Raw genomic sequence first — 23,658 nt, 5'->3', positions numbered from 1 at the left:
GATCAAAATTACTGATTAAAAAAGCAAGACAACCAATATGCTGCCACTCAAGTGAAAGCACTATGAAACACAACCCTGGCAGTCATTCAATTACTTCTTAAGATTGCACAGAACTCAGTGAGTCTCAAATTATAAAGTAACCTTTCACCATCAGAAGCTATTCACACAGTAGCAAGAAGAATGGCTGACACCTGTAGAGAACCAGGTGCTTTTCCAAACACTAATAAAGCAATCTACACTCTGCATGTCAGGCACCAACTATGCAATGTGCTTCTGGAAGTCTTGCCCTCCTGAGCTGCTACAGGCTGCTTCAGCACTTCACTGCCTTGGAACTGGTAACCACACCTAGTGAGGACAAGCAGGAGCACAAACACAAATACTGTCTCTTGTTTTCATTAGAATTTGTCTGCCCTGTCAAAAGTGTTATCAGGGACTATATGGGACTGTACACTGAGCCTTACTAGGAGCATACATTTGGGTTCCCTCATGTACTTGAGGACTTTGCAGAGTGACCATTTTCCGCTCTGTCTGTACATCACCCAGCACTGGAACTCCCTATTCATTACAGTCTTTAGTGTAACTGTACAGTGCTCCTGAAATATAGGTTACTCTTTCTCCATAGACCAAGATCTCACTTCCCCATCAAAAGACAGAATGGAAAACACTGAAGCAGCAGTTTTCTACACTTGGTCCTCCAGCCAGCACCCTGATCACCACTACATATGCAGTAGTACAGTCCTCTTTTCAAAGCAACCAGACACAGCAAAAACTGATGGACTTGGAAGGGAGACAATAGCAGAAACAATAACAAACACAACAGGTCAGAAGATCTTGGAAGAAGGAGAAAGAAAAGGTATTAAAACAGCTGTAAGTAAGATCTTAGTTCTCTCAAGCCCCAGATTTTACCAAAGCATATTAGACAGCTGGAATCACATCGTTGCTCAGTCAAAAAGGTAAGTCTGATCACCATGTGAGATACAAATGTACAGTATTTATTATACTTACCCTGTTGTCCCCAACCTTCTAAGTCACCCAAAGACAATGACTTAGTGCAATTTCTTTGATGTAGAAAATGCACATGTGCATATAAATCCAACCAGGACTGGCAGGCAAAGACTGTGAGGAGTTACCTAAACGGAGAAGTGGAAAGACCATGACCTCTGGCCTCATCCTCTCGACGAACTTCACAGACACGACTAAACACAGATGATGCTTTCTGGGAGCTAGCAGTGCAGATTTAAAACAAACAAACAAACAAAATAGCATCAGGGAGTGAGAAAATCCCTTAGACAGCAAAACAAGAGTTCTCTAGCCCCTTGGGGAAGCAACAACTGGTATCGAGCTTGTTGACCTATACAGCCACAGAACAAGTGAGATGGTCAGTCTCAAAGGTCAAGAAAAAAGCTGCAATTGCATAAGCATTTCTGTCGTTTCTGCAGATGCCCTAACAGGCAAGAGCAACACAACAATTCCAGAAAACTTAGTGTGGAAAACTGCAGCGCCATCAGGAGTTTCACCATCTACTACCTCTGGTACCATCAGGGGACACAGTTAGACCCTTTATCGCTTACTTCTTAGGATTTTCATGACACCCCAAAAATATTGGGAATGACAGTTATAAAGCAGACCCTGAGAGGTCAAGTTCAACCTCTACCTAACAAAGGCAACCCATCCTCAATCAGTGAGGAATGACTGCCACTCATCTTCAGCACTGAGGCATGATCACCATCCAGCATGCAATCCTGTGACAAGAGATACTGAGTTCATTTCAAAGTTTTCTCACTGCTTCAAACCATTTTACTTCACTCAGATGACTATCGGTCACTATCTTCTGACTCAGATTCTTATCAGTACTTACCGACTGTACTCACCAAACTAAAATTAAGCAATGCTAGGCATTAAATGTGAGATAAGATAGATACATACAGATCAAGAGACCAAAGGGAGTAACTTATGCTTTGGTCAACCCATTAAACTGTGATTTCAGTACACTGATGACCTGGTTATGTTTCTAGCTTCACACCAAAAAGAGAACTCTCTTTCAGAACTCCTCAGAGATTCTTTGCAGAGAATTGCACAATAGGAAAGCATAAAACCATGTTTGGAATTTTAGAGGTGGATAGGGCAGACCTGCATTCCAGACTGCACAAGACATGAATTTCTGCTTTGACTACAATCAGAAGGAGGCAAAATGCTGACATTAGTAGGAAGCACAAAGCCTACAGTGGAAGAGCAGGTGGGGCACCCACCTTGCCTATGTACTTAAAACCTGCTGCGAGAGCTGAAGAGTTAATGTCTACTGCTAAAACGGTTCCCTCCTTCTGTGTCTCATTTTTAAGGCTTTTTTTTTTTTTTGCTGCTGGTAACAAGTGGAAAAAGGATCTACCCAGACCTTCATATTAACTCTGTGCAGCAACAAACCGTTACCTGGCAGCAGCAGTGGATCCATCTTTCCTGTCACTGGCTGTAGGCTCTGAAACAAGAAGGAAGGGAACCGTGATTTCGGCGTCACCTGAACAGACCCTCCTGCCTGTTCCCAGCCCCCGCCTCTCATGGAAGAGAGAGGCTGAGTAACGCTGGACAAAGGGTGCCCAGACCTCCATGCACAACTTCTCACCACAAAGTTCCTACAAGTTTTAGACTATTAGACTGAATGTCATTGTTCTGGTTAAAATGTTGTCAAACTTTTTTGTGCAGATTATGCCTTTAATATCTTTTCCCTCCCAATATAATCAAATCCAGTTCCTGTCCTGTGATGTTGCCACTATACATCACAATTTTTAGTCTGTTGGAAATACCTTTCCTCAGAACAGAGGCCTCTCCTCTCACTCCATCCTTGCTTAGAGCATTGCAGAAACAGAGAAACAAATTTAAGTGACACTGCCCAAAAAGAAAAGTGAGAAAAATTACAGAGACTGTCGCAGGGAATGCCACAAAGAGGTTCTGTGTTAGGGCTGAGATCTAGTAGGACCCGTATGTTTCGAGGTTTCATTGTCTTACTTTCCAAGCTGAACGGCAGGGACTCCTCGCTCCCGTCATTCACGGGGGTAACAAGGTTCATTCGCAGAGAGAGTTTTGCATCAGCCTCAGGAACCACATGAGAATCTCCTTTCTCACACACGTCTGACACATCTGCTGATACCACTGCACTTTCCATGGTGACGTTGTTGGTGCCCATTGTGCCCTCTGCTGTAACATCACTAGTCACTATAGTGCTGTCTGGGCAACTATCATCCACTGAAAATAGGGAAACAAAAACAAAAATAAAACAGAAAGTAGCTACTGTCATTCACACTGCTGGGGTTCAGGTTCCAGTACTGTTTTGAAGATGCTTCACTGCACACCTCATTTGCAATAGTGCAGTAGCAGAAATTTCTATCTAGGGTTCTGAAGCATGAAAATTCTATAGCACAGGTATCATTCCTAGCTTGCAAAGAACACTTTACTACTACCCAAGCAGAAATACATACTTGTGCTGGGGGTGTGTGTGCGCGGCGGCGGGGGGGTCTACAGTGGTGGCCCCTGTGAGAAGCTTCTCAAAGCTCCCCCGGCTCCAAGTCGGACCTGCCTCTGGCCAGCACCGAGCCAACGAGCGACGGCGGCTGCGCCTCTGCGATAACGTATTTAACAACGGGAACCTGGGAGGAAGAGCTGGGGTTGTGAGGTGGGGTTATGACACTTCTGCAAACCCCGAGTCAGTGGAAGGAAGGTCGAGGAAGGGGGGGAGGTGCTGGAGCACAGCCTCCCTGTCCCCCGTGGTGAGATGGCAGGGCCCCCCCTGCACCCGTGGGAGTCACCGGAGGAGCAGAGGCTGACCTGCGGCCTGGGGAGGGCCCACGCCAGGGGAGGTGACTGCACCCGAAGGAGGCCAGGACTCTGAGGGGAGAAGCAGCCCCCGCTGCTGTACTCATGACAGAGAAGGTTTGTGGAGGACTGTCTCCTGTGAGAGGGGCGTCATGTGGAGCAAAGGAATAATGTGTGGAGTTTCTCCCCTTGCCCCCGCCTCGAGGAGGAAGCAGCAGAACCCCCGTTCCCTGCCCCCTGTGCTACCTGGGGGTGGGGGGAAGAGCTAGAGGGATTGGGAGCAAAGCTGAGCCCAGGAAAAAGGGAGGGGTGGGGGAAAGTGTTTTTAAGATGTGGTAACACTTCTCACTGTCCTACTCTGTTAAGTGTTGTTGTCAGTGTTTGAATTAAATTGATGGGTTTTAATTCCCCTAACGAGTCTGTCTTTTGCCTGTAATGGGTGAGTCAGCCCTCCCTGTCCTTATCTCGATTCCTGAGCTTTTTGCTTTATTTGCTCCATCCTATTACTGAGGAGGAAGGGGTGAGAGTGGCTGCCCAGTGCTCAGTTGCCTTCTGGGCTCAAACCAGGACCCTGCTTCCTTTCATCCAGCATATGCAGGGCATTTTGTGAACCTAGCAGAGAAAGTCCTACTAAAAGATGATGAATACTAGGAACAATCTTCTCTTAGTCTAAGCTCTTTCACTACTCAGAGGGGTCTTCCGCATTCTTTAATGGAGTTGTATGTGGGAATGCAGTGAGTACAAGGAAGACAAGTTCCCTACCACCCCACGCTCAGGGATCAAACACCTTGGCTAGAGATTGAGGAGAGAACCTAACAAGGAATGTGTGGAAAAGGCACGAACCCTCCCCGTATAACTGCAGAGTTTTCTGCCAAGGTAGCTTCGAGTTACCCCATCAATAATCAAAAGCTTCCCAACAGGCTTCCACTGCAGAACAGAGCCGTGTGGGTCGAACTCACCAATTGGTGTGCTGTGTCTTCTGGGTCCCATTTTAAACTGGCCAATAAGAGGTGGCGTTATGCTGGTCAAGGGCTGAATGACATCACCCTCCTTCGGCAAAGTAAAATGAAACGGGGTTCCTAAAAGAGAAAAAGCGCCAGGATCAGTAATTTCAGGGGACTGCTTTGCTTCAGATACGAAAAGCACAGGTTCACTATGCTGTGGAAATGGGGAAAAGCATCACCCTAGTACTGTTCTGTACAAAACCCCCCTGAAGAGCTACTGGTTTCAGGACAGCTGCTTTAACTGATCTTCCTCACAAGTCGTGTGGACAATCTCTCTTGGGAAAAATCTGGGCTGTGGTCAACTTGATGCAGGTGTCCCCAGGTGCTAGATAAAAGTGAGACTAAATATCCTGACATGAATAGGACTTTTACAGAACGCAGCTCTGCTTCAGAAATACTCAGGATTTTCCACAGAAAAGGGAGATGAGGCCAGAAACAGAAATGAATGTTAGGACAGAAGGCGATTGGCAGAGCTATCTGTTGCCTGAATTAACAACCTGAAACTTAAACAGAATGATGTTTTATCATCAAACAGCCTTGCATAAAAGGTCAGCGGTACACGTCAGACAGACAGCCACCTCTGAGCCCAAACAATTAGCAGCAGTCAATTAAGGGTTAGACAATGACAGCAGAAACTTGCCTGGAAAGTGAGCTTTAAGAGAAATAAGAGATACTGCATTTTCATAACCAGCTGCAAGCTGCCAACAGAAGGGCTGATCCCATCCTCCTGTCCTCTCCAGTACTTCTACGCCTTCTCGGGCAGCCTGCAGCACAGAGGGTCTGCAGGGTCTATGGGCTGAGGCAGCCTATCCCACCAGGAAAACCATGCCTTGGTGGATTTACCTTATGGGGATCTTGCAGGATTTAACAGATAAAATACATTAAGAACCTAGAAAAATGCTCCCTCCTTTTGCCTCACCCCATGCCATTTATTTGCAAACCTTCAACTTCACATACCAATAATCTGCAAGCTGCATTCTTTCCAAATTTCCATATTTAACAAAACTAATGGAATAAGCCTTTCCTCCCTCACTGAGGTCAAAATAGGTTTTCAACATCTTTGTCACTATCCTTCCTATCCACTCCAAAGAGTGGCTTATTGTTCACTTTTGAAAATAAATCCAGCCAAGTGTGATGCGTTTAAGTTGCATTTAGATTTATCTAAGAAAAAACATTTCAAGTACAATATAACAAGGGAGATGTTACCTTAAGTTAAATGCAATTTTGTTCGCACTCTCTTAAAAGAGAAGTTTTGGATTGTGAACTCTGTGAAAGGCCATTAAACCTACCTTGTTACATAACTACAGCTACTTATCTTTATCATCATTTCAGCAGTGTACTGCCAAACATATCACTTTAATAAAATCTATACTGTTCTTAATTTCAAAGACCAGTACTGTTCTCTTAACTATGTCAAACTGTCTTAAGAAACATGCAGACCCATCATACCAAATGCCTTGGACTTGTTCACAGAAAAGTTAATTTGAGATCACAAAATGCAATGGCATCAGAACACCTCTGAACTTCCTGACCTGTATTTTGACCAGATCCCCTCAAAGCATTACTTTTTATAGAATAAAGCTTTTCTTCCTTTAGTTAAAGGAAATTAAGAATACTGTATCTAAAACTTCATCATTCAACTTCATGTTAAATAACATTTGAGCTCCTGCAGTCTTTGTACTTGCCTAACAGGGAAAGGAAATAGATTTTCTGATACTAATATAAAATTCCTTCATTCTTGCCATGTGCAAGTTTCTACATAAAATTTAAATTCTCAGATTTTAAAGTCTTCAGAATTAGGGGGCATCAAATGAAACTAACACCTGGTGAAATAAAGCTAGTTTTTTACCCAGTACGTAATTTAAGCTGTCAAACTTCCTACTGCAGGAAGCTTTGAAGTCTAAAAGTTTACAGAGGTTAAAAAAAAAAAAAACCCACAACAAACCACACACAGAAATTCCATGGTGGGGGAGAAAACAACAACTATCCAAGATATCAAAAAAAAAGACATTACGTCAGACTCAGCATGCTCCTACATCATACTTTTGATGGTGAAAGACTTCTTGTATCTCCCCACTGCATTTTTGTCCTATATTCATCCATATGCATCTCGTATTCAGTACTGGGGGAACTTGTATACCAAGCCAGACTGATGCAGTATAACTGTTCTGACTGTTGTAGTATCTCAATTCACAGAAACCATCACTTTCAGTCTTCAGTTCAGAGTTATCACAAAGGCACAATGACCTATTGCAAGACACTGAATGGGAAAGACTGCAAAAACCCCACCCCGACAACAACAAAAAGCCATTAAATGGCAACAGAATAATCTAACACTAACAAAGAAGCTGTTCTTCTTGGTCCACAGAGTATCTCAAACCCTGGTGATTCAGATTTGGTGTGCAGCCTCCAAAATATGTCACTGAAGCATTTTGGTTTTTTCCCTAGTTTGAAAAATACAGCATGATTCAATTGTACCTCTTATAAACAACATTCAAAGCTTTCCCTAAATATGATTAGAGAGGCAGCCTCCAAGCTTTGGATAAGATGTTGCTAAAACACATCCAAATACCACAAATTAAGAACTTAAATCTGAAATTGATGACACTACTGTCTTGACTGAGAAAAGAACCCACCGCATTGCCTCCAGCATGTTACTTGCTTAGCACCGGTTCCCCAAGCCAACAAAGACTCTACTGTCAGAGGATGCACTACATTAAAAAAAAAAAATCATTGCATTTCTGGCCAACTGAAACACTCTCACGCTCAACAACAAAGATGTTTGCTCTAACATTCCAAAAGAAAGCGATGGTCACTAGTTATGGGATGTTAAAGAATGTGAAACCAAAAAAGCACCCGAACATCTGACTGGTCCTACTGTACTTGGAAGAATGGGTGTAAAAGTTACATCAGTTAAATTGCTATGATAGCTGTTATATTAAGCAGTGCTCAACAATACAGATTAATTCATATGAGTAAGTTACTGGGAAAGTGGAGTTTTTAAATCTAAAGAAAGAAAATACCAGAAGCCCTAAAGCACAGGAATTTTTACATGACTAAATGTATACATAGCTCAAAATGAAGTAACCACTGCCGAAGTTGTTCTCAGATGTCAGTGATGTTCAAGTGCTGTGGCCACTACAATCCATACTCCTTGAAAATAATTTGAGTTTTATTTTGTTTTAGAATAGGTCAACAGATACTTATAACAAAGTCTAGCTTGAAAACTGCTCTTAACTTTTGCTGGAAGTCTCTCCAAAACTGATGACCTGCATCTCTTTTCCACACCTCACTGTAATCTAACACCAACAGGTATCAAAGTTCACCTGTCATTCTTATCTTACAATGTAAGATGCTACCTTCATCCTGTCTTTTAGTATCTCTCGTTTCTTCTCACCAGCCAGTTCCATACTATTAAATGGCATCTTTCTCAAACTTGTCAGCAAATTTGGTATTGAAAACACATGTATTACACTCAATCTCTGTACATCCAATCTCCATCTAGCATTTCAAAGTCATCTCACCTACTTCTGTTCAGACATAAAGAAGAAAGCTCTTCATCGTGCTCCTTTTGAAATCTGCCATTTTGACCTTCCCAAACAGGATCACATGTTCCAGAAGTCAGCATGGTTCAAGGTCACAAGAACTGAAGAAAAGGGGAGGGAACCATTTAAGAACGAGCTCAGAAGGCTTTCAGGAAGAAACAGCCAAAGCTGCCAAAAATGGCAATAAGGATCAGTTCGTAACTGGAAAAATTAAACAAGCAGTTCAGAAAACAGTAAGAAAGAATATTGGATTTGTGAGACTGACAAGGGAAGTTCTGAAAAAGTTCTTAAGAAATGTACAGCTCTTGAAAAAACACCCAAACATAAATTGGCAGATAAAATAGGAGAGATATCCCTCACTGACAAAGAACAGAAAGTTATTCAGACCAGTTATCAACTGAGTAGGTAAAAGACAAAAAGAAGGCTGAGTGTTAGGAAATGCTTTTTAAGCACTGCGTCTTACACTAATTTCTCAAAAGGGAAAACTAGAAAAGATTATCACTTGCACAAAGCTCTGCAGAACAGACTACAGGGCTACACAACAGTACCATGACCTTTGAGAGGTAAGAGAAATTCTATCTATCCTCCAGCTTTATAGGTTCCACAAATCAAAATCACAGACTAGTCAATCTGAATCTAGCAGATGGTTCACAATCACTTTCCCCACTAGACATCTCATTTAATTCTAATAGCACTGCACAACTCTATTAATCTTCCACTGAACTCTAACTGAAGGACTTAGATAACTGACAGAGCATAAACCACCTAGCACATCAGTGAAGAGTTAAATAAACTTCTACTAACATACCAGTCTGTTCAGGAGATGTAAAGACAACCATCACCTGTTGACAAGTAATGTTTTCAGACCCTCAGCTTTCATAATCACCAACTTCAGGAGCCTGGAAGTCACCTACCATCATCATAAGAGGGGGAAAACTCTCTCCCACTCTCATCCTGCAGTTTAATGAAAGATGACTTAAAATCTCAAAAATGGGTACAACTCGACAAATCTCTAGTAAAACTTTGTTTTCTAATACCTTCCTATTTGAGGAGTACAGAACCAACTAAGAGGCAAAAGTTCCACAAAACCCAGGTACAGCACCTCACATTCCTTGTACAGAAGAGCATGTTAAAGGGATTTCAACGCATCATGACAACACCTGCTGAGCCACAGCTTACACACGAGTGAAAAGCCATTCTACTCTAAAATAATCTGAGAATGAAAAAAGGAAAGGAGACCTACAAGAGGGAAAGCAGAGACTACCACACGCCTTTTTCCTTTCAAGGATACTACTCTTGCTGTTTCTAGGCAAAAAAAAAAAGTTACAAGAATTCCTGGGCATTGCCAAGGTGACAACATTTTGAGTTTTCAAAGTTGCTCTTTGTTTCTGCCATAAAACAGTGAGAAAGTGTTAGGAACAAGAACTACTTTATCATTCTGGCCTGAAGTAGTGTGACAAAGGGGAAAAAAATAAAGGCATGTTATGCACTAACACAGTAACTTGCAGTGCTGCTCTTGAGACACTGTTCATCACACATCCAAGGTCAGCACTCCCTGAAAACACAGAGGATTGTACACAGCTGTCCTTGACATCATTCAAAACACACACCTGCAAACTACTAACCTAAATTCACTTACCACTAGGACTGGGGGATTTAGCAGTTGCCTTCTCCTGTGGCTGCCTCCGCTCTTCTCCCTCCAGACTCCTTGTTGTAACAGTGTCCTCCGTATTCTTTGGCACCCGATTCTCCTGTTGAGTCACCAGCATGTCAACCCCTCTCTCTTGAAGTGGTGGCTTATTTCCTATTACCATTATCTGTCCTAGTTCTGAACAACCTGGGTGTTTTTTGGCACACAATGCCACTTCCAAGGGAACATCACTCTTTAACATAGGAAACAGATTGTTGTGCTGTTCCAGTAACTCTCCTGCAGAAGGCTTAGATAAAACTTTATTGAGCCTTGGCATGTTCTCCAAAGCAGCCTTAAAGGACAGTTTATCCATGCTCTTTGACACTCCAGTGCCAGAAGTACAATCTTTTGAAGTTTCTTTTCTCTGGCTTTCTGGTCCAATATTTCCTAATTCTTCAGCCTGATCAGACAAATTTTTGCTACTTTTACAAGAACCATCAGCAAATTCCACTTCCATATCTTCATGACACTGTACTTCCCTTTCAAGAATAAACCTCTGAGAAAGTGTTGTATTAACACGGGACCCATCTTCATTTATTTGCTTCTCTTTTACTTGCACTTTTTCTTCTTGTTCTTCACACTGAGTCTCAGGAACTGCTTCAGGTTCAGAAGTTTCTTCCAACGGATAATCCTCAGACTGTGCTTCTTTACCCTGAGTGCATGACAAAACCTCAGGCAGACCAGACTGATCTGCAGCAGTCTGACTTCCAGAAATACACTCAACCTCCCGATGAGCTGTAGGGGCTAATGACACATCTCCTGCTACCCCTGCACTAACTAACTGCATTACAGGCTTTCCTGCAGCCTGTAAATCCTCCTTCTTTGCTTTTTCAGAGATTTCAGAAAGGGCTTGATCACCTGCATCCAGCCTCAGTTTTACATTGTCATTCTCCACAGAAGAGAGTTTCGAGTCTGAGGCCTCGCACTCGGAAATCATCCCCACCTGCGTGGTTTCGCTATCTTGGCCCATGTTCAGAGAGCCTGAGCTGACCTCCGGATTTGTGGGCTGGCTACATTCACTTGCAGAAAGCATCAGCTTACAGGACTCAGAAGGCTGTGACATGGAGTCACCTGCAGACATCTTTGACAAAGCATCTGTGGGTCCAGAGAGATCTCCTGGTAAGCATAAATGGGTTAAAGGAGCAGCTTTTTCTTCTTCATGCTTCTTCTCTGGGCTCTGAGTTGGAACAAAGATATCCTAAAATGAAGAGAGTGGGACATGGAGCATCACGGCATCCTGGGTAACACTTTTTATCTGTTATTCCTAGAACATTACACTAGATTATGGAGCAGAGCAAGATCAGCACAAAACTACAGATAAAAAAGCCCAACTTCTGCCCCCCGCCCCCCATTTAGAAGAGTCATAATTGCCCCATTCTTGTTGAGAAAAATTATCACCACCCATCACTTTTTAGTACCTCCGCAGCAAAGTCAAACACAATCCTTGGTACACATCTCACACTACCAAACCATGAAGTACAGGTCAACTATGGCAAATCAGTAGCTGTTTTTAGTCAAACAAACAAGGGTTCTGGAAAGATTCTCTGGAGAAATCTATCACATTAGCATGAAAGTTACTTTCAGCTAAGGAGAAGCCCTGCTTCGACTACTGAGTCTCTAGTACAACCTTTATTTTCTGCCTTAAGTTGATGAAATTTGTAATATTAAGCTATAAAGCCACCAACTGTCTGTTAAAACCCTTTGAACAGTAGTAACTTCCAGAATGAAAAAGCACAAAGGAAACAACAGACAATAAGCAACTTGAAAAATGAGTAAATGAATTCTAGCCTTGTAGGTGAGTACAAATGCTTTATCACAAAACAGTTTCACCTTCTCTGTAACAAATTATGCTAAGGTCTATCCTGATAAAAGCCTAATTTATGACACAATTGAGATGCAGGATGCCCAATTCATCATCAGAAAGCAGCAGCCTTTCAAAGAGAGAAAGGAAAAAAAAACCACAGAAAAGGTTTCTAGCACAGATTACAAGACAACAAATTCCACGTTCAGTAACTCACTATGTCCTCTTAAGCTGCTCCACACTTTCTCTGCGGGATAAACTGTCAGGCAGCATGATCAACATGTAATGGTGACGGGTGGGAACGGGAAAGCTCTTGAGAACGAGCTTCGTAGGGAAGCTCAACGCAGAAGCACAGAGGCTGACTCAAACATGCATCTTCTGCAACAGCCATATATAAAAACCTCAGAATAAATATCTGCATGAATCCTTACATGAGAGAACTCTGGCTGTGATGGTATAGATAAGGATCCAGGGAAGAAGGCTGGGGCACTCTGGGACACTGGAGTTGAAGCCTGCGGCAGGACAAGAGGTGCTGGTGGGATACACAGGATGCCCATCTCCACCAGCGTATCTCCTCTCTGCTTCTGCACCAGCTCTCTTCCTTCTGCAGGGACAGATATATCCACCTGCTCATCTGGTTTGAAAGGGCAGAAGATACATTATTAGCAAATTCTTGCACTGTACCTAAGGTTTCCAACATTTTATTAAAAGACTTGTCTCCAGTGATGTATGCAACATTCTCATACTTTAATGGGTGAGTCTAAAGTCTTCTCTCCAGGTGAATTCTTTTTGGAGGGGGAAAAAAAAAAGAAATCAACAAGAACATCCATATACTTAAATTTAAGGGCGGGAGAAAATGTTTTGTTAAGAATTCATGTAACTATTTTGCTACAGGTCTACAACTTCTACAGTTAGAAAAAAGTATCTAAATTTATAAACAGCATTTATCAGGGTTTTTTTCCTTTTGCTATCTTTATTAAAAATGTACCAAATTCAGACCCCAGCTAACAAAATATGTATTCTAAAAGTATTACACATTCTGTGACAGGAATCTCACAGAAAGGAATGGTGATTTTGTATAAAGTCTGAATGGATGGATATCTTATCCCTGATGGCAAAGGGTTGCTTAGAGAAAATGTTTAAGAACCAAGGTATCATACAGAACAATCCCTCTTTTGGCACGGTGTTCTAGAATACGCAAATATAAAATACGAAAGCTTTTTAAAATACTGTGTAAGTCATCCAAGTTAAGGTAAAATAACTGTTATGATGCAGTCCTCCTCTGTCCTTTCTATTGCCCTAAGAGTATATCCTTAATACAGATATCTGCCTGTAGCAAGAATGGCTTGTCCCTAAGAAAGGAGGACAGTTGCAAGCAGCAATCTGTATCCCATATGAAGTACTTCCCATCTTTCAAGTGAAGGGGAGCTAGCCCACATTGGTAATTTGATGATGATACCTGTGCAGGACATACCAACAGTCCATCAGCATCTGAGTCACAAATACAGATCTCCCTTCACCTACCTCTTTCACTATTCTCAATACTGCTTTACTCTTTAAATATAATTTTATCAGGTTTTGAAAAGACTGCATGCTCAGACTAAACCTCAGAGCACAGAAACACAACCACAGAGAGGTATGCAGGAAACTTTACCTTTTGCTTGCTCCTGTTCAGTAGGAGTGCTGGGGACAAGAGCACTGGATCCAAAGGCAACAGGAGGAGGAGTAACTACACCTGAAGAGACACTGTGGACCAAGAGAAGGGAACATGGAAAAGACAACCATACATCACTAGAAAATGCATTAACTTCTCCCCAAATGTAGCTCCAGCTTGTAACAATAGAAGTCTTCTCATAAAAGGAGAGTGTCAGGTGTTCACTATCAAGAGACTTGAGAAACAGCCATTGACCAGATGGACATCGTTAGCTCATTTCATCACAAAGTAAAGCCATGCTCCTCTCATAGCACAAAATTAAAACATTGAATGCTTAAAATCAAGCACAAGTCCTTGAATAAAGAAAACAGTAGTGGAAACGCACTAATGCAATTAAGCTACTGCAATAGCTTGGGGATTTTTTTTGCTTACATGGAATGACTCTCCTGTGCAAGGGATCCCTGTCCAGAGAGCTGCAGGAGTTGCAGGCTGCGAGCAGGGGTACACGCCAGAGAACTTCCCTCTTCCACCCTGGTGCTCGGACAGCCACTCCCTGCAGCCATTTTGAACAAAAGGAAATAAGATTATAAATCTGGCCAATAACCAAGTTGATCAGAAAATTCTGAGGAATGATATTCACACTACTGCACAGTTACTTCTCAGGCAGGCAAGGACAAGCTGATTTTCGCAGAGTTAGAGATGGACTGCACATGAAAGTTCAGTATATGAAATGTGAGCATAATATAGTCAAGATGAAAAACGTAAGTTTGTACCTATAGAATAGATTTTTATCGGGCCAGACTGTACAAGTCTTCCTACTTGGGAATTTTAAAAGAAATATCCCCAATGGCTCCAATATCAGTGCATTTGATCCAGCACTAGAATGGAAACACAGGCAAGGTTCTTACAAGACGACACCTTGCACTGACTGCTGACTCGGTGGGAGCAGGAGGCTGTTACTGAACCTTCCGGATACAGAGGGTTCACGCACAAGATCATACTGGTATGGACACAACTGTGCACAAATTAAAACTAAAGAGAAAGCATAAAGTGAGACTTCATTTAGCTCATGCTTTATAAACTGTGAAAGAGTTGCCTTTCAAAACTTTACTTTCTAGGCCTTTCACTATTAAGATTAAGAACCTTTCTACTCCTTTATTAGCCTTTCAGTTGTGGATACCAAAACCAGACACAGACCTCCTCCTAGCAAAACATGCAGTGATGACCTCTCTCCTGATCCTATTTCAGGTAATCTCTTCTCTTACAGGGTAGGAACGTTAACCTAGGTGACAAATAAGACCGACCAAAACTGTGGTATGAGATTTTGATTGCAGGATCCTGTCCTATCCCAGATAGGTAGGCCAACTCAGAGGAGTAAGATGTAATGTTTTGCCAAAGCTACCCAGCATAAGAAAGTCGACAACCTTTGCCTACACTACTTATCCACACTTTAGATTCCATCACTACAAAGGCTGAGCATTATTATTGTCAGTTTCAGGAGAGGGTAAGAGGGGTGGTTTTGGTTTTGTTCTTCAAAGGGCACAGAAAGAACGGAAATTAAATGTATTTAACAAGCCAGTGTAATCGTTCTAACACAGAGTGACATTTAGACATTGCTCTACAGTAGAGTGAAAGAGGTTGTGGCCTTTCATTTCCAATGCATTCTCAATTTCAGCAGAAATTACGTGAAAAATACTCACAGCACTCTGCACCCTAAGACACTACATGCCTAAAAAGATCAAGCAGGGATGATGGTTAGGACATTTTGGCTCTGCTTGTTTATTGTTACCTGGTGCATTACTCTCAGGAAACATTTCTTCCTGAGTTGACAAGATATCCAACTCCTCGTGACCAGAATCAAGGGATTTCTCAGTCTTAGTGGGGTCACAGACAGGCATCTGTTTCCCAGTATGGTCTTCTACTTCCTGCAGAGTTCTGGAAAAGCAAGACACAGTCACCGACCTGAGAAATTCAAAGTATGAAGTAAAACTGCACTACTGTAAAGAAAAATTATCAGCACAGATGAAAGGTACTCATTTGTGTATACCACAGGAAAAAAAAAAGAAAAGATAAAAAGGAAGACCAAACTCCCTCTCCTGACAAAACATGTTGATCCTTGGCAAGTTACACTTTCAGAATTGTTTTTTAAGTTTTCTACCAATCTAAGTGATGCTTAAATGGAATGCATATTGTTCTTCTGACTTCTATTCAACGTGGATTCTAGGAATTTTGTTTCACCTCTTTTTTAATATTATTTTGTGGCAGAATATGACAATACAAGATGAGCTATCTGGCATGACATTTTCAACAAACTGAAGTTTCACATTTAAAAACAATTATAAAGCTTATAGGAGCAAATACTCCAAAGCATCCTGGAATAGCACCACTTAGCCTCTAGATTTCTCCTGTGAGGCCAAAGCCCATGCCGCAGTGACTAAGTTATCTTGAAATAACCTCTGTGATTTAAACTGAATTATTACTTTTACTATATTCCAGTCATTTAACTTTTAAGAAAGCTATTAGTATATTTTCTTATCTAGTGCACTCTCCCTTAAAAATAAACCTATTGATATCTTCATGTGTGAGTTCGACACCACCTCTCTCCTCAGCTGCAAAAAGGTCGCATCAGTACTTCATCTTTCCCTTCACTTTTCTCTTTTGCCTTGAAGCCTGAACCCTCCTACATCTAAAAATATAGTAAAAAAGCCACAAATCAACTTCCAGAATGTCAGCAAGAGACCTTCAAAGAACATGGACTGTTTTACCTTTCCGACTTCTCTGCCTGGCTTTCCAAAGCAGTATGTGCTTCTGTGCTGGAGACAGTTTCTGTGCTATCCCCATGCAGTTCTAGCAAGAAAAAAAAAACTATTTGTTACTTGGGTCACCTGGATTAATATAGAAAGAGAAGAAAGTGTAGTTCTGTAAGTTACACAAATATTAAGACAAGTTTTACATAACAAAAAAATAAATCTTGAGCTAGCAATGATAACAACCACCAAACAAAAAAGGACAGAATGAGTTTTTTTACCAGGAAGGGAATTCACTGTCAGATTATCTGAATATTCTGGAAACAAATGAGAAAAGAGAGGTGCAAGAATCAATGACAGCACTTGGACAGCTACAAGAAAACAAGTGAACTAGCTCAAAGGAAAGAGAAGGCAAAATTCTTTTCAACTACCAATGAGCTGTGAACTCATTTTTGAAAATGACTAATACTGTATTTCCTGTCAAAGAAACATAACATCTACAATTTAAAGACACCAGAGAGAATTGACAGAGCAACAAAAGGACATCCAAGATCATTTTCATGTACCATCTTTAGTATCGTTCTTCACAAGTCTGGAAGAAGGAACAGCAGCTCCGGGGTGAAACTGATGCCGAGCATCTCCCTCACCGGGCATGAAGTTACTCTCAAAGTCCTGGCTCTGTGAGAGCTCTAGAGCTCCAAAAGGCAGCTGCGACATGCCTGTATCTAACACCAAACATCCATAACTAACATACATACCCAAAAAAATAACATCAAAGAGCCATCTATCACTTTACAGGGACAAAAGATACACCCTCTAAGGAGAAAAGTATTCAGGCTATTGCTGAAACTTTATTGAATAAACTAACACTGATCTCAGCTGTACGAATTAAAAATACGGTAAGAGAACAGGGACAGTGGCCATTAACTCAGAAACCAGTGTTAATCAGCAAGGTCTTACACAGCGCCACCAGGTACTGCAGCAGATTTGGATTCCGTGATGAAGAAATAATCCTGACAATACACAGCCTGTGCCTGAATGTCATTTGATGACAACCACCATTATGCCAGGAGTTCTTTGCCATAAAAAGGCTCCCTCTCCTAATGGCCACGGTGCATCCATGCTCTTCTAAGCCACTTCCTGTCTCCAGGATCCTGGTTAACAATGCTATGAAATCACCATTTTGTTTTTTCAAACACCAAAGCATACAGATTAACTTCCGGAAAAATACACCGATTTCTAACCCATTATTACCGGCATAACTACCCCCAGTGAGACGAGTGAGGCAGCTGAACTGAAAAACTACACAGATGGTTGATCAGATTCACAGCCCCAAGAGACCTGAAATGGAGAAGTTACCTTCTACACAGGGCGAAGCAGCAGAGTCCTCGGCATCACCTTCAGCGCCGTCCCCAGCCTTCCCAAGGGCACTGCAACACAGAGACTTACTCACGCGGCTGCGGGGTTTCCCGCAGGGCTCTTAGAACCCCCCCGTGCTCCGAGGGGCTGCAGCCCCTGCCCGGGCGCTCCCGAGCCTTCCGAGCCGCGCCCGAGTTTTAAGCCTGTCCCCGGCCCGCGACAGCAATTTTACAGGGCAGCGGCCCCGGAGCCGGCGGTCCGCGCACCTGGTCTCCCGGCCGGGCGGCGGCCGCTCCTCGGCGGGGCGGCCCCGCAGCTCCGCGGCCTCCGGACGGGCCGGGCTCTTCATCGGCTCTGCGCCGCCAGCACGGCCGCAGCCCCCGGGCGCGCCGCGGCCCCGCGCCGAGCTCCCACCGGCGGGTCGCTCCCGGGCCGCCCCGCCACCGGGCACCCTCCTGCAGACGATCTCCTGCAAGACAGACGTAGGCGCCACGTCAGGGCCGGGTCGGGCCGGGCCGGGCCGCCCCCGCGCCGGGCGCTCACCAGCACGGGGCTCGGGCTCCGCCGGGCCGGCGCGCCAAGGCAGGCCCGCCCCGCGCCCTCCGGCTGCGAGTCCTCCACGATCAGGCGGGGCGTGCCCTGTTGCGAGAAGCCGAGGTCCAGCTGGCTGCTGCTGCTGCTGCTGCTGCTGCCGCCGCCGCCGCGCTCCATGGCGGGCGGGGAGATGGGGGGGGGGGGGCCTACGCCGCCCGCCCGCCGCCCGGCCCCACCGGGCCGCCGCGCCGCCCCGCGCTTCCCGCCGCCGCCATCTTGCAGCACGCCGATTGGCGGCGCGCGACCTACCCGCCCCGCGCCGCCGTTACCAGGGAGACGCCGGGCCGGGCGCCCCCTGGCGGGTCTCGCGCTCCGCGGGGCGGCCTGGCGGGGCCTGGCGGGGCCGGCACCGCGACCGCCGCCCACGGGGCGGTAACGGCGGCGGCCTTGGAGCTGCCCCGCCCCCCGCTACTTCAGCGAAGGGAGACGCCCCCTCGGCCTCCCCGTGACCCCCGGCGCGCCCCGCGGCCTCGAGAGCAGCGGCTGTCCGACCGGCGGGACGGGGGCTCTTCTTCAAACGAACAGACCACCGCCAGCTCCGGCACGGAACGGACCGCTGCTCACCCCGGGCAGCCGCAGTCATGTACGTGAACTTTTAGGTATCACAGCAAAGTGAAACCTCATTAATTTCCCTGAGTTTCTATTAATTAACGGCAGTTATCGCAGAAGCCTCAGGCACAAATTGTTACAGTACTGTTGTCTTTCAGCATTAAACTTTTCACCTAAAAACTAGTTTCAATAGACTAAATCTGCCTTTGCAAGTTGTTATTCACTTCCGCATCTTACACACTTGCTGTTATATTATGAGAAACATATAGATGAAAAAAACTGTTGTAGAACTAAAACCACGGAAGATTTAAAAAACAATACCTGGCCTGGAAGAAACTCTTATGATGCAAAGTTATAGACAAAAGGTTGTACATAGTGAAACAATGCAAATACAAGTTTGTGTTAACAAATACTGTGTGTAATGTGAAATCCATGTTTGCACATGCATGTTAAGAACTGAACAGGCTATAAATATTTACAGTTCCGAGACAGAAAGGATGCTTTAGTGGTTGATTGTTCAGCTCCCAGAAGATGCTCCTTTAGCACATATTAAGCTGTATTACTGACAATTTTTTCTGATATACTAGTTTCAAAAATACATACAACTTCAAATGTTGCCTGAAATTTGCCTCAGTGCCAAAGAACACCATGAGGTCTACAATTACTAAATCCTTCTTCTGAAAGATGGAGTTGTTCATAGGCTTTTGGTAGCCATCTGGAGAAGCCAGATTTCATGTTCACAAAATACTGTATCCCAGGGAACTGAAAAGGAGACTGGGATTGTGATGGGACAGTTGGCAGTCTATGATCCTCAAGTGTCTCAGAAATTTTAGAACGGGCTCTTGCAGTTTGTTCAGCTCCCTTCAAGCAGAATTCTGCTTCCATCAGAATGAAAGCATTTCAAATGGTCTTCCTGTATTCTTACTCTCAAAATTAAATAAAATATAAAATTCCTCTTTTTTTGACAAAACAGAAAGTAAAGCTGTCTTCTAAGCATGCGTATAGCACAAGCCCTCATTTTTTTAAGCAAGGTTATGGTATGCCACTGTGATCCTTGCTGGACTTGCCAGTGGGATTCCAAGCTGGCTACTGCCTTCCCCTTCAGTGGGTAAGAATAAGCTCCTTTTCTCATCGACAGAACATGAAACAACTACATCCTTCCTTCTATCATCTTCTTTTACACTTATATCCTGCCAGCACCTCTTCTTTATTACCTTCTCCTAGAGAATACATGCTCTTCATTATTGCACTTGAAATGCCTACCTAAACCAAGTCCTTCCAACTCCAGATTTTCATCTGAAGGTGTTTCTACAATAAACACAGTTAACTACTAACTGGGGGAAAAGAAGGATAAAATGATTGTGCTTATAACAACACCAGAAGTATGAGCAAGTAAGCAGACACTGGCCATGCATAATGTATCTTTGGGAAGAAAATAAGAGCAGAAAAACAAAGAATGGATTTTGAGGAGCAGATGTCAATAAACTGTCAAGTAAGATCTTGTGGCACAAAAAGAGTGACAAAGAGATGGCAGTTTCTTTACTGAAGGCACAAGTGCCAACTATCTTAATGCAAAGAAAGGATAAGAAATGTAAAAGGAGAAGGTGATTTGCCTCAGGTATGACAAGAAAACAGAGGAAAGGAAACAAGGAAATCAGAACTATATCAGCTTTCTTAAAGGATCAGTATAAAAGAATAGCAGAAGCATACAAGGACAAAGATTAAAAAGGCCAGAGATACCAAGAGCAACAAGAAAATGATCTATAGACATAGCAGTAGGAAAACAACCATAAGAATTGTTGGTCTGCTCCTCTGAGAGAACACTACTGGGTGGCTAATGCCAAGGCAGAAGCATTTACTGTTCTTCTCTAAAAAGGTTAACAGAAAATGGGAGCTATCTCAGTTAAACAGTGACAAAGGGCAAGATTTCAGCCTTGAAACAAGACTGAAACAGGTTAAAGAATGCTTGTCTAAGCCAGATGTTTTAAAAACTTCAGTCTAGACTTATTCCCAAAAAATGTTGTCTTAGAAGTGTTAAAGACACCTTGCAAAACTCATGGAGGATAATGAGGTATCTGAAGACTAGAAGTGGCAAATGTGCCAGTCACTCTCAAAATTCCCTTCAAATTCTTGAAAACTTTGGTAACAAATCATCAAACAAATTACCAGTTTGTACCTAGAAGATAACAAGGAGATGAGTTAGCAACCAGCACAGATCTGTAAAGACAAGGCACACAGCATCCATCTGATTTCTTATGTCAGAGTAATAGGCCTTATGGAGAGAAGTGGCAGAATAACAACTTTACTATAGCAAGACTTTTAGCAGTATCTATATGGGGTTCTCAGGAGTAAACAGGGGAAACACAGCTGTGATGGAATTTCAGCAAGATAAGTAAAAAATCTGTTGAATATCCACCCCCAGAAAGTAATCATCAGTTCTATGTCAAAACAAGTATGTTTGAGTGAGGGTCCAAACATCCATGTGCTATTCATTCACTGTTTTCTTTAATCACCTTGGTCACAAACTAAGGCGTACAAGGATTAAACCCACCAGCAATCTGAAACTGAGAGAGACTGTAAGTAGTGGAAGAAAAATTTTTAAAAATGGTCTGAAAAATGGACAAAGTACAATGCAGGTAAGAACAATATTCTACAGAAGGAAAGAACTGACTGCACAGATCCAGGATGGGGCTGCTGGACTATGTGGCATCGCTGTAAAACAAAGCAATTGGGAGTCACAGTGCCTGACAAACCAACCACAAGTCAGTGTCACGCAACTGCCACAGAAAGAGGTGCAAACAGCAAGCAGTATACTTACATGTACTATGCGTGTATGTTAGATGTGTGAAATAATTCTTGTACTCCACACTGGCAAGGCCTAAGCTAAGCGTTACATCTAGTGAGAAGATGGCAAAGGAACTGGCTATAGTGTAACAGTCTTCAAACAGAAAAAAGTCGATGGCAAATAATTTTTCATATTCACAGTTTAGAGGACAGCTGCAAATTGATTTACATGAACTGCAAACAGTTTTAAAGTAAGACAAAACAGAAATAAGCAAAAATATTTTAAAAGTAAGGCTAACGAAGCTCTGAAGATTATGCAGTCTCTAACATCTAAGACTTTTTTTTTTTTTTTAAAGTAGTAACGGGTATAGTCAATGTTGGTCTGAAACAGGAAGTTGGACTAGATCATCTCCAGGATTCCCTTCCAGTCTCATTTTTCTGCAATTCAATACTTCTGCATGAATCTGGGTTGGACAAAATTGAGAGCTCAGTCCAGGTAGTCAGATTAGTAAATGCCAAATCTGTGTGTGAGTTTTAAAGCAGACTGCACATTTTTTTGTGCTAAATTTGTAATCTCTTTTTTTCCCCACCTTTTTTTATGCTATGAAAAAAAGCAGCCTGCTTTCCTTATTATATACAAATCTTTGATCTAAATATCCCCACACGGTTTGCAGACTGCCTTTTTTCTAATTCTTACCATAAATTATGAATAGGGCGTGGCCACCTTTATCTAAGAAAGAGGCTAAAAGAGCAAAATTAATCTTTGCTTCCTTTCCCTTCAAACATGTCCAGCACCAGACTTTCAATGAAAGAAGGTATGAAGGCTGTCTGATTTTTCATATTGGGAGTACTTTTTCTGAGTTTCTCGTATCTTACAGAATTTGCAACGGCAGTTGAAGCTATATTTTGTTCCAACGTAGTCTCCTAAGCAGGATGGGAAACCTAGAAACAAGACTCCTAGTACTCATTCTCATCCACTGTGAATTCGTTTCTCGGTGTCTCAGTGCAGCCCCAGGCACCATCTTCAAGCAGGGCAGTATTCATATGAAAAACACCGAATTCCAGATCCTGATTCCACGTGGGAATTAGATACCTAAACTAAGATACCGAACAAGATAGCTCAACTTACCGAAGGACTAAGGATGCTATTTGTCTTTGAAAATCCAGGTTCAAGTATTGTACTGTGCTATTACAATTATTATTTACACGGGAGACACATCTATCAACAACCCGGACAATTCCTGTGTGCACTACCCTCGCTCTACCAGTCTGGGAGCACCGCGGAGCATTCGCCGCTCCCGGGGTCCCCGAGTCCAGCGGTCGGTAAGTCGCCGGTCGTGCTGCCGAGCGGAGCCCACCAAGGGCTGCGGCCGCCTGTCCCCGCCCCCGCGGCCGGACAGCGGTACCCGCGCCCCGAACTGCTGCCGCCGCCCCCGGCAGCCTGGGCCGGCCCCTCCCGGCCTCCCCCGGCAGCCTGGCCCGCCCGCGCCGCGACCGGGCCGCGCTCCTCCCCGCGACCCGCGGCCGCAGCCCCGCTCCGCCCCGGCGCAGTCGGCCGTTCCGCACCGCCGCCCCCCCGCCGCTGCCGCCCCCCGGCCAGGACCGGCGCAGCATCCCGGGTCGGCCCCCGCCGGGCGGAGCACAGCGGACACGGCGGCCGCGGGCGCGGGAAGGCCCCGGCGCGGCCCAGCTCGCTCTGCTGTACCTGTCTCAGCCGGCGGCCGGCGGGCGGGGCCGGTACCGCCGCGGCGGGCGGAGGCGCGGGCGCTCGGGCCCGCCCCGCTGACATCAGGCGGGCGGCCCCGGGCCGGGCTCCGCCCGCCGGCCGCGCGGCCCCCGGAGCCCCCGGGGAGCGAGGCCCACGGGGCGCCCCGCGGTGCGGGATCCGGGCAGCGTCCCCGCGCCCGGCACGGCCCGAGAGCGGGGCCAGGCTCGGCGCTTGGCGGCTGAGGCGGGCGAGCCGGAGCAGGGCCGAGAGCTCTGGCCCGCGGGGCGGCCCCCGTGGGCCCCGCGCTGGCCCCCAGGGCTCGGGGCGCGTCCCCAGGCCCAGCAGTGACCAAAGGCCCTGACACCGTCCCTGCAGACGTTTTAGAGCTTCTTCACTGTAAACACATGTTTAAGCACTTT

The 23,658-nt window shown here is 44.4% G+C and overlaps 1 protein-coding gene across 9 annotated transcripts in view; it reads right to left on the bottom strand.

Annotated features, from left to right (window-relative positions):
* The window catches only part of TP53BP1 (tumor protein p53 binding protein 1), a 29,268-nt gene extending 10,893 nt beyond the window's left edge, over nt 1-18,375 (bottom strand). Inside the window, exons 1-15 of one of the 9 annotated variants that reach the window (XR_012630354.1) lie at nt 18,148-18,375; nt 17,871-18,073; nt 17,605-17,675; nt 16,812-16,970; nt 16,527-16,562; nt 16,264-16,345; nt 15,288-15,433; nt 13,931-14,051; nt 13,499-13,590; nt 12,276-12,478; nt 9,993-11,241; nt 4,764-4,883; nt 3,001-3,237; nt 2,428-2,473; nt 1,131-1,223 (exon numbers count right to left, since the gene is read on the bottom strand). Coding sequence is in view for 7 of the 9 variants with exons in the window: in XM_074880086.1 (XP_074736187.1) it covers nt 1,131-1,223; nt 2,428-2,473; nt 3,001-3,237; nt 4,764-4,883; nt 9,993-11,241; nt 12,276-12,478; nt 13,499-13,590; nt 13,931-14,051; nt 15,288-15,433; nt 16,264-16,345; nt 16,527-16,562; nt 16,812-16,970; nt 17,605-17,675; nt 17,871-18,073; nt 18,148-18,315 (3,026 nt within the window). In the remaining 2 variants the exon portion in view is untranslated. The remainder of the gene's footprint in view (nt 1-1,130; nt 1,224-2,427; nt 2,474-3,000; nt 3,238-4,763; nt 4,884-9,992; nt 11,242-12,275; nt 12,479-13,498; nt 13,591-13,930; nt 14,052-15,287; nt 15,434-16,263; nt 16,346-16,526; nt 16,563-16,811; nt 16,971-17,604; nt 17,676-17,870; nt 18,074-18,147) is intronic. The other 8 variants (XR_012630353.1, XM_074880086.1, XM_074880087.1 and 5 more) reach the window with 8 other exon arrangements.
* Between the last annotated feature and the right edge of the window lie 5,283 nt (nt 18,376-23,658).

Source organism: Strix uralensis, chromosome 11 (genome assembly GCF_047716275.1).
Source record: "Strix uralensis isolate ZFMK-TIS-50842 chromosome 11, bStrUra1, whole genome shotgun sequence".
Classification (NCBI taxonomy): domain Eukaryota; kingdom Metazoa; phylum Chordata; class Aves; order Strigiformes; family Strigidae; genus Strix; species Strix uralensis.
The sequence above is the reverse complement of the archived record's forward strand: the minus strand, read 5'-3'. Positions and strand labels throughout refer to the sequence as shown.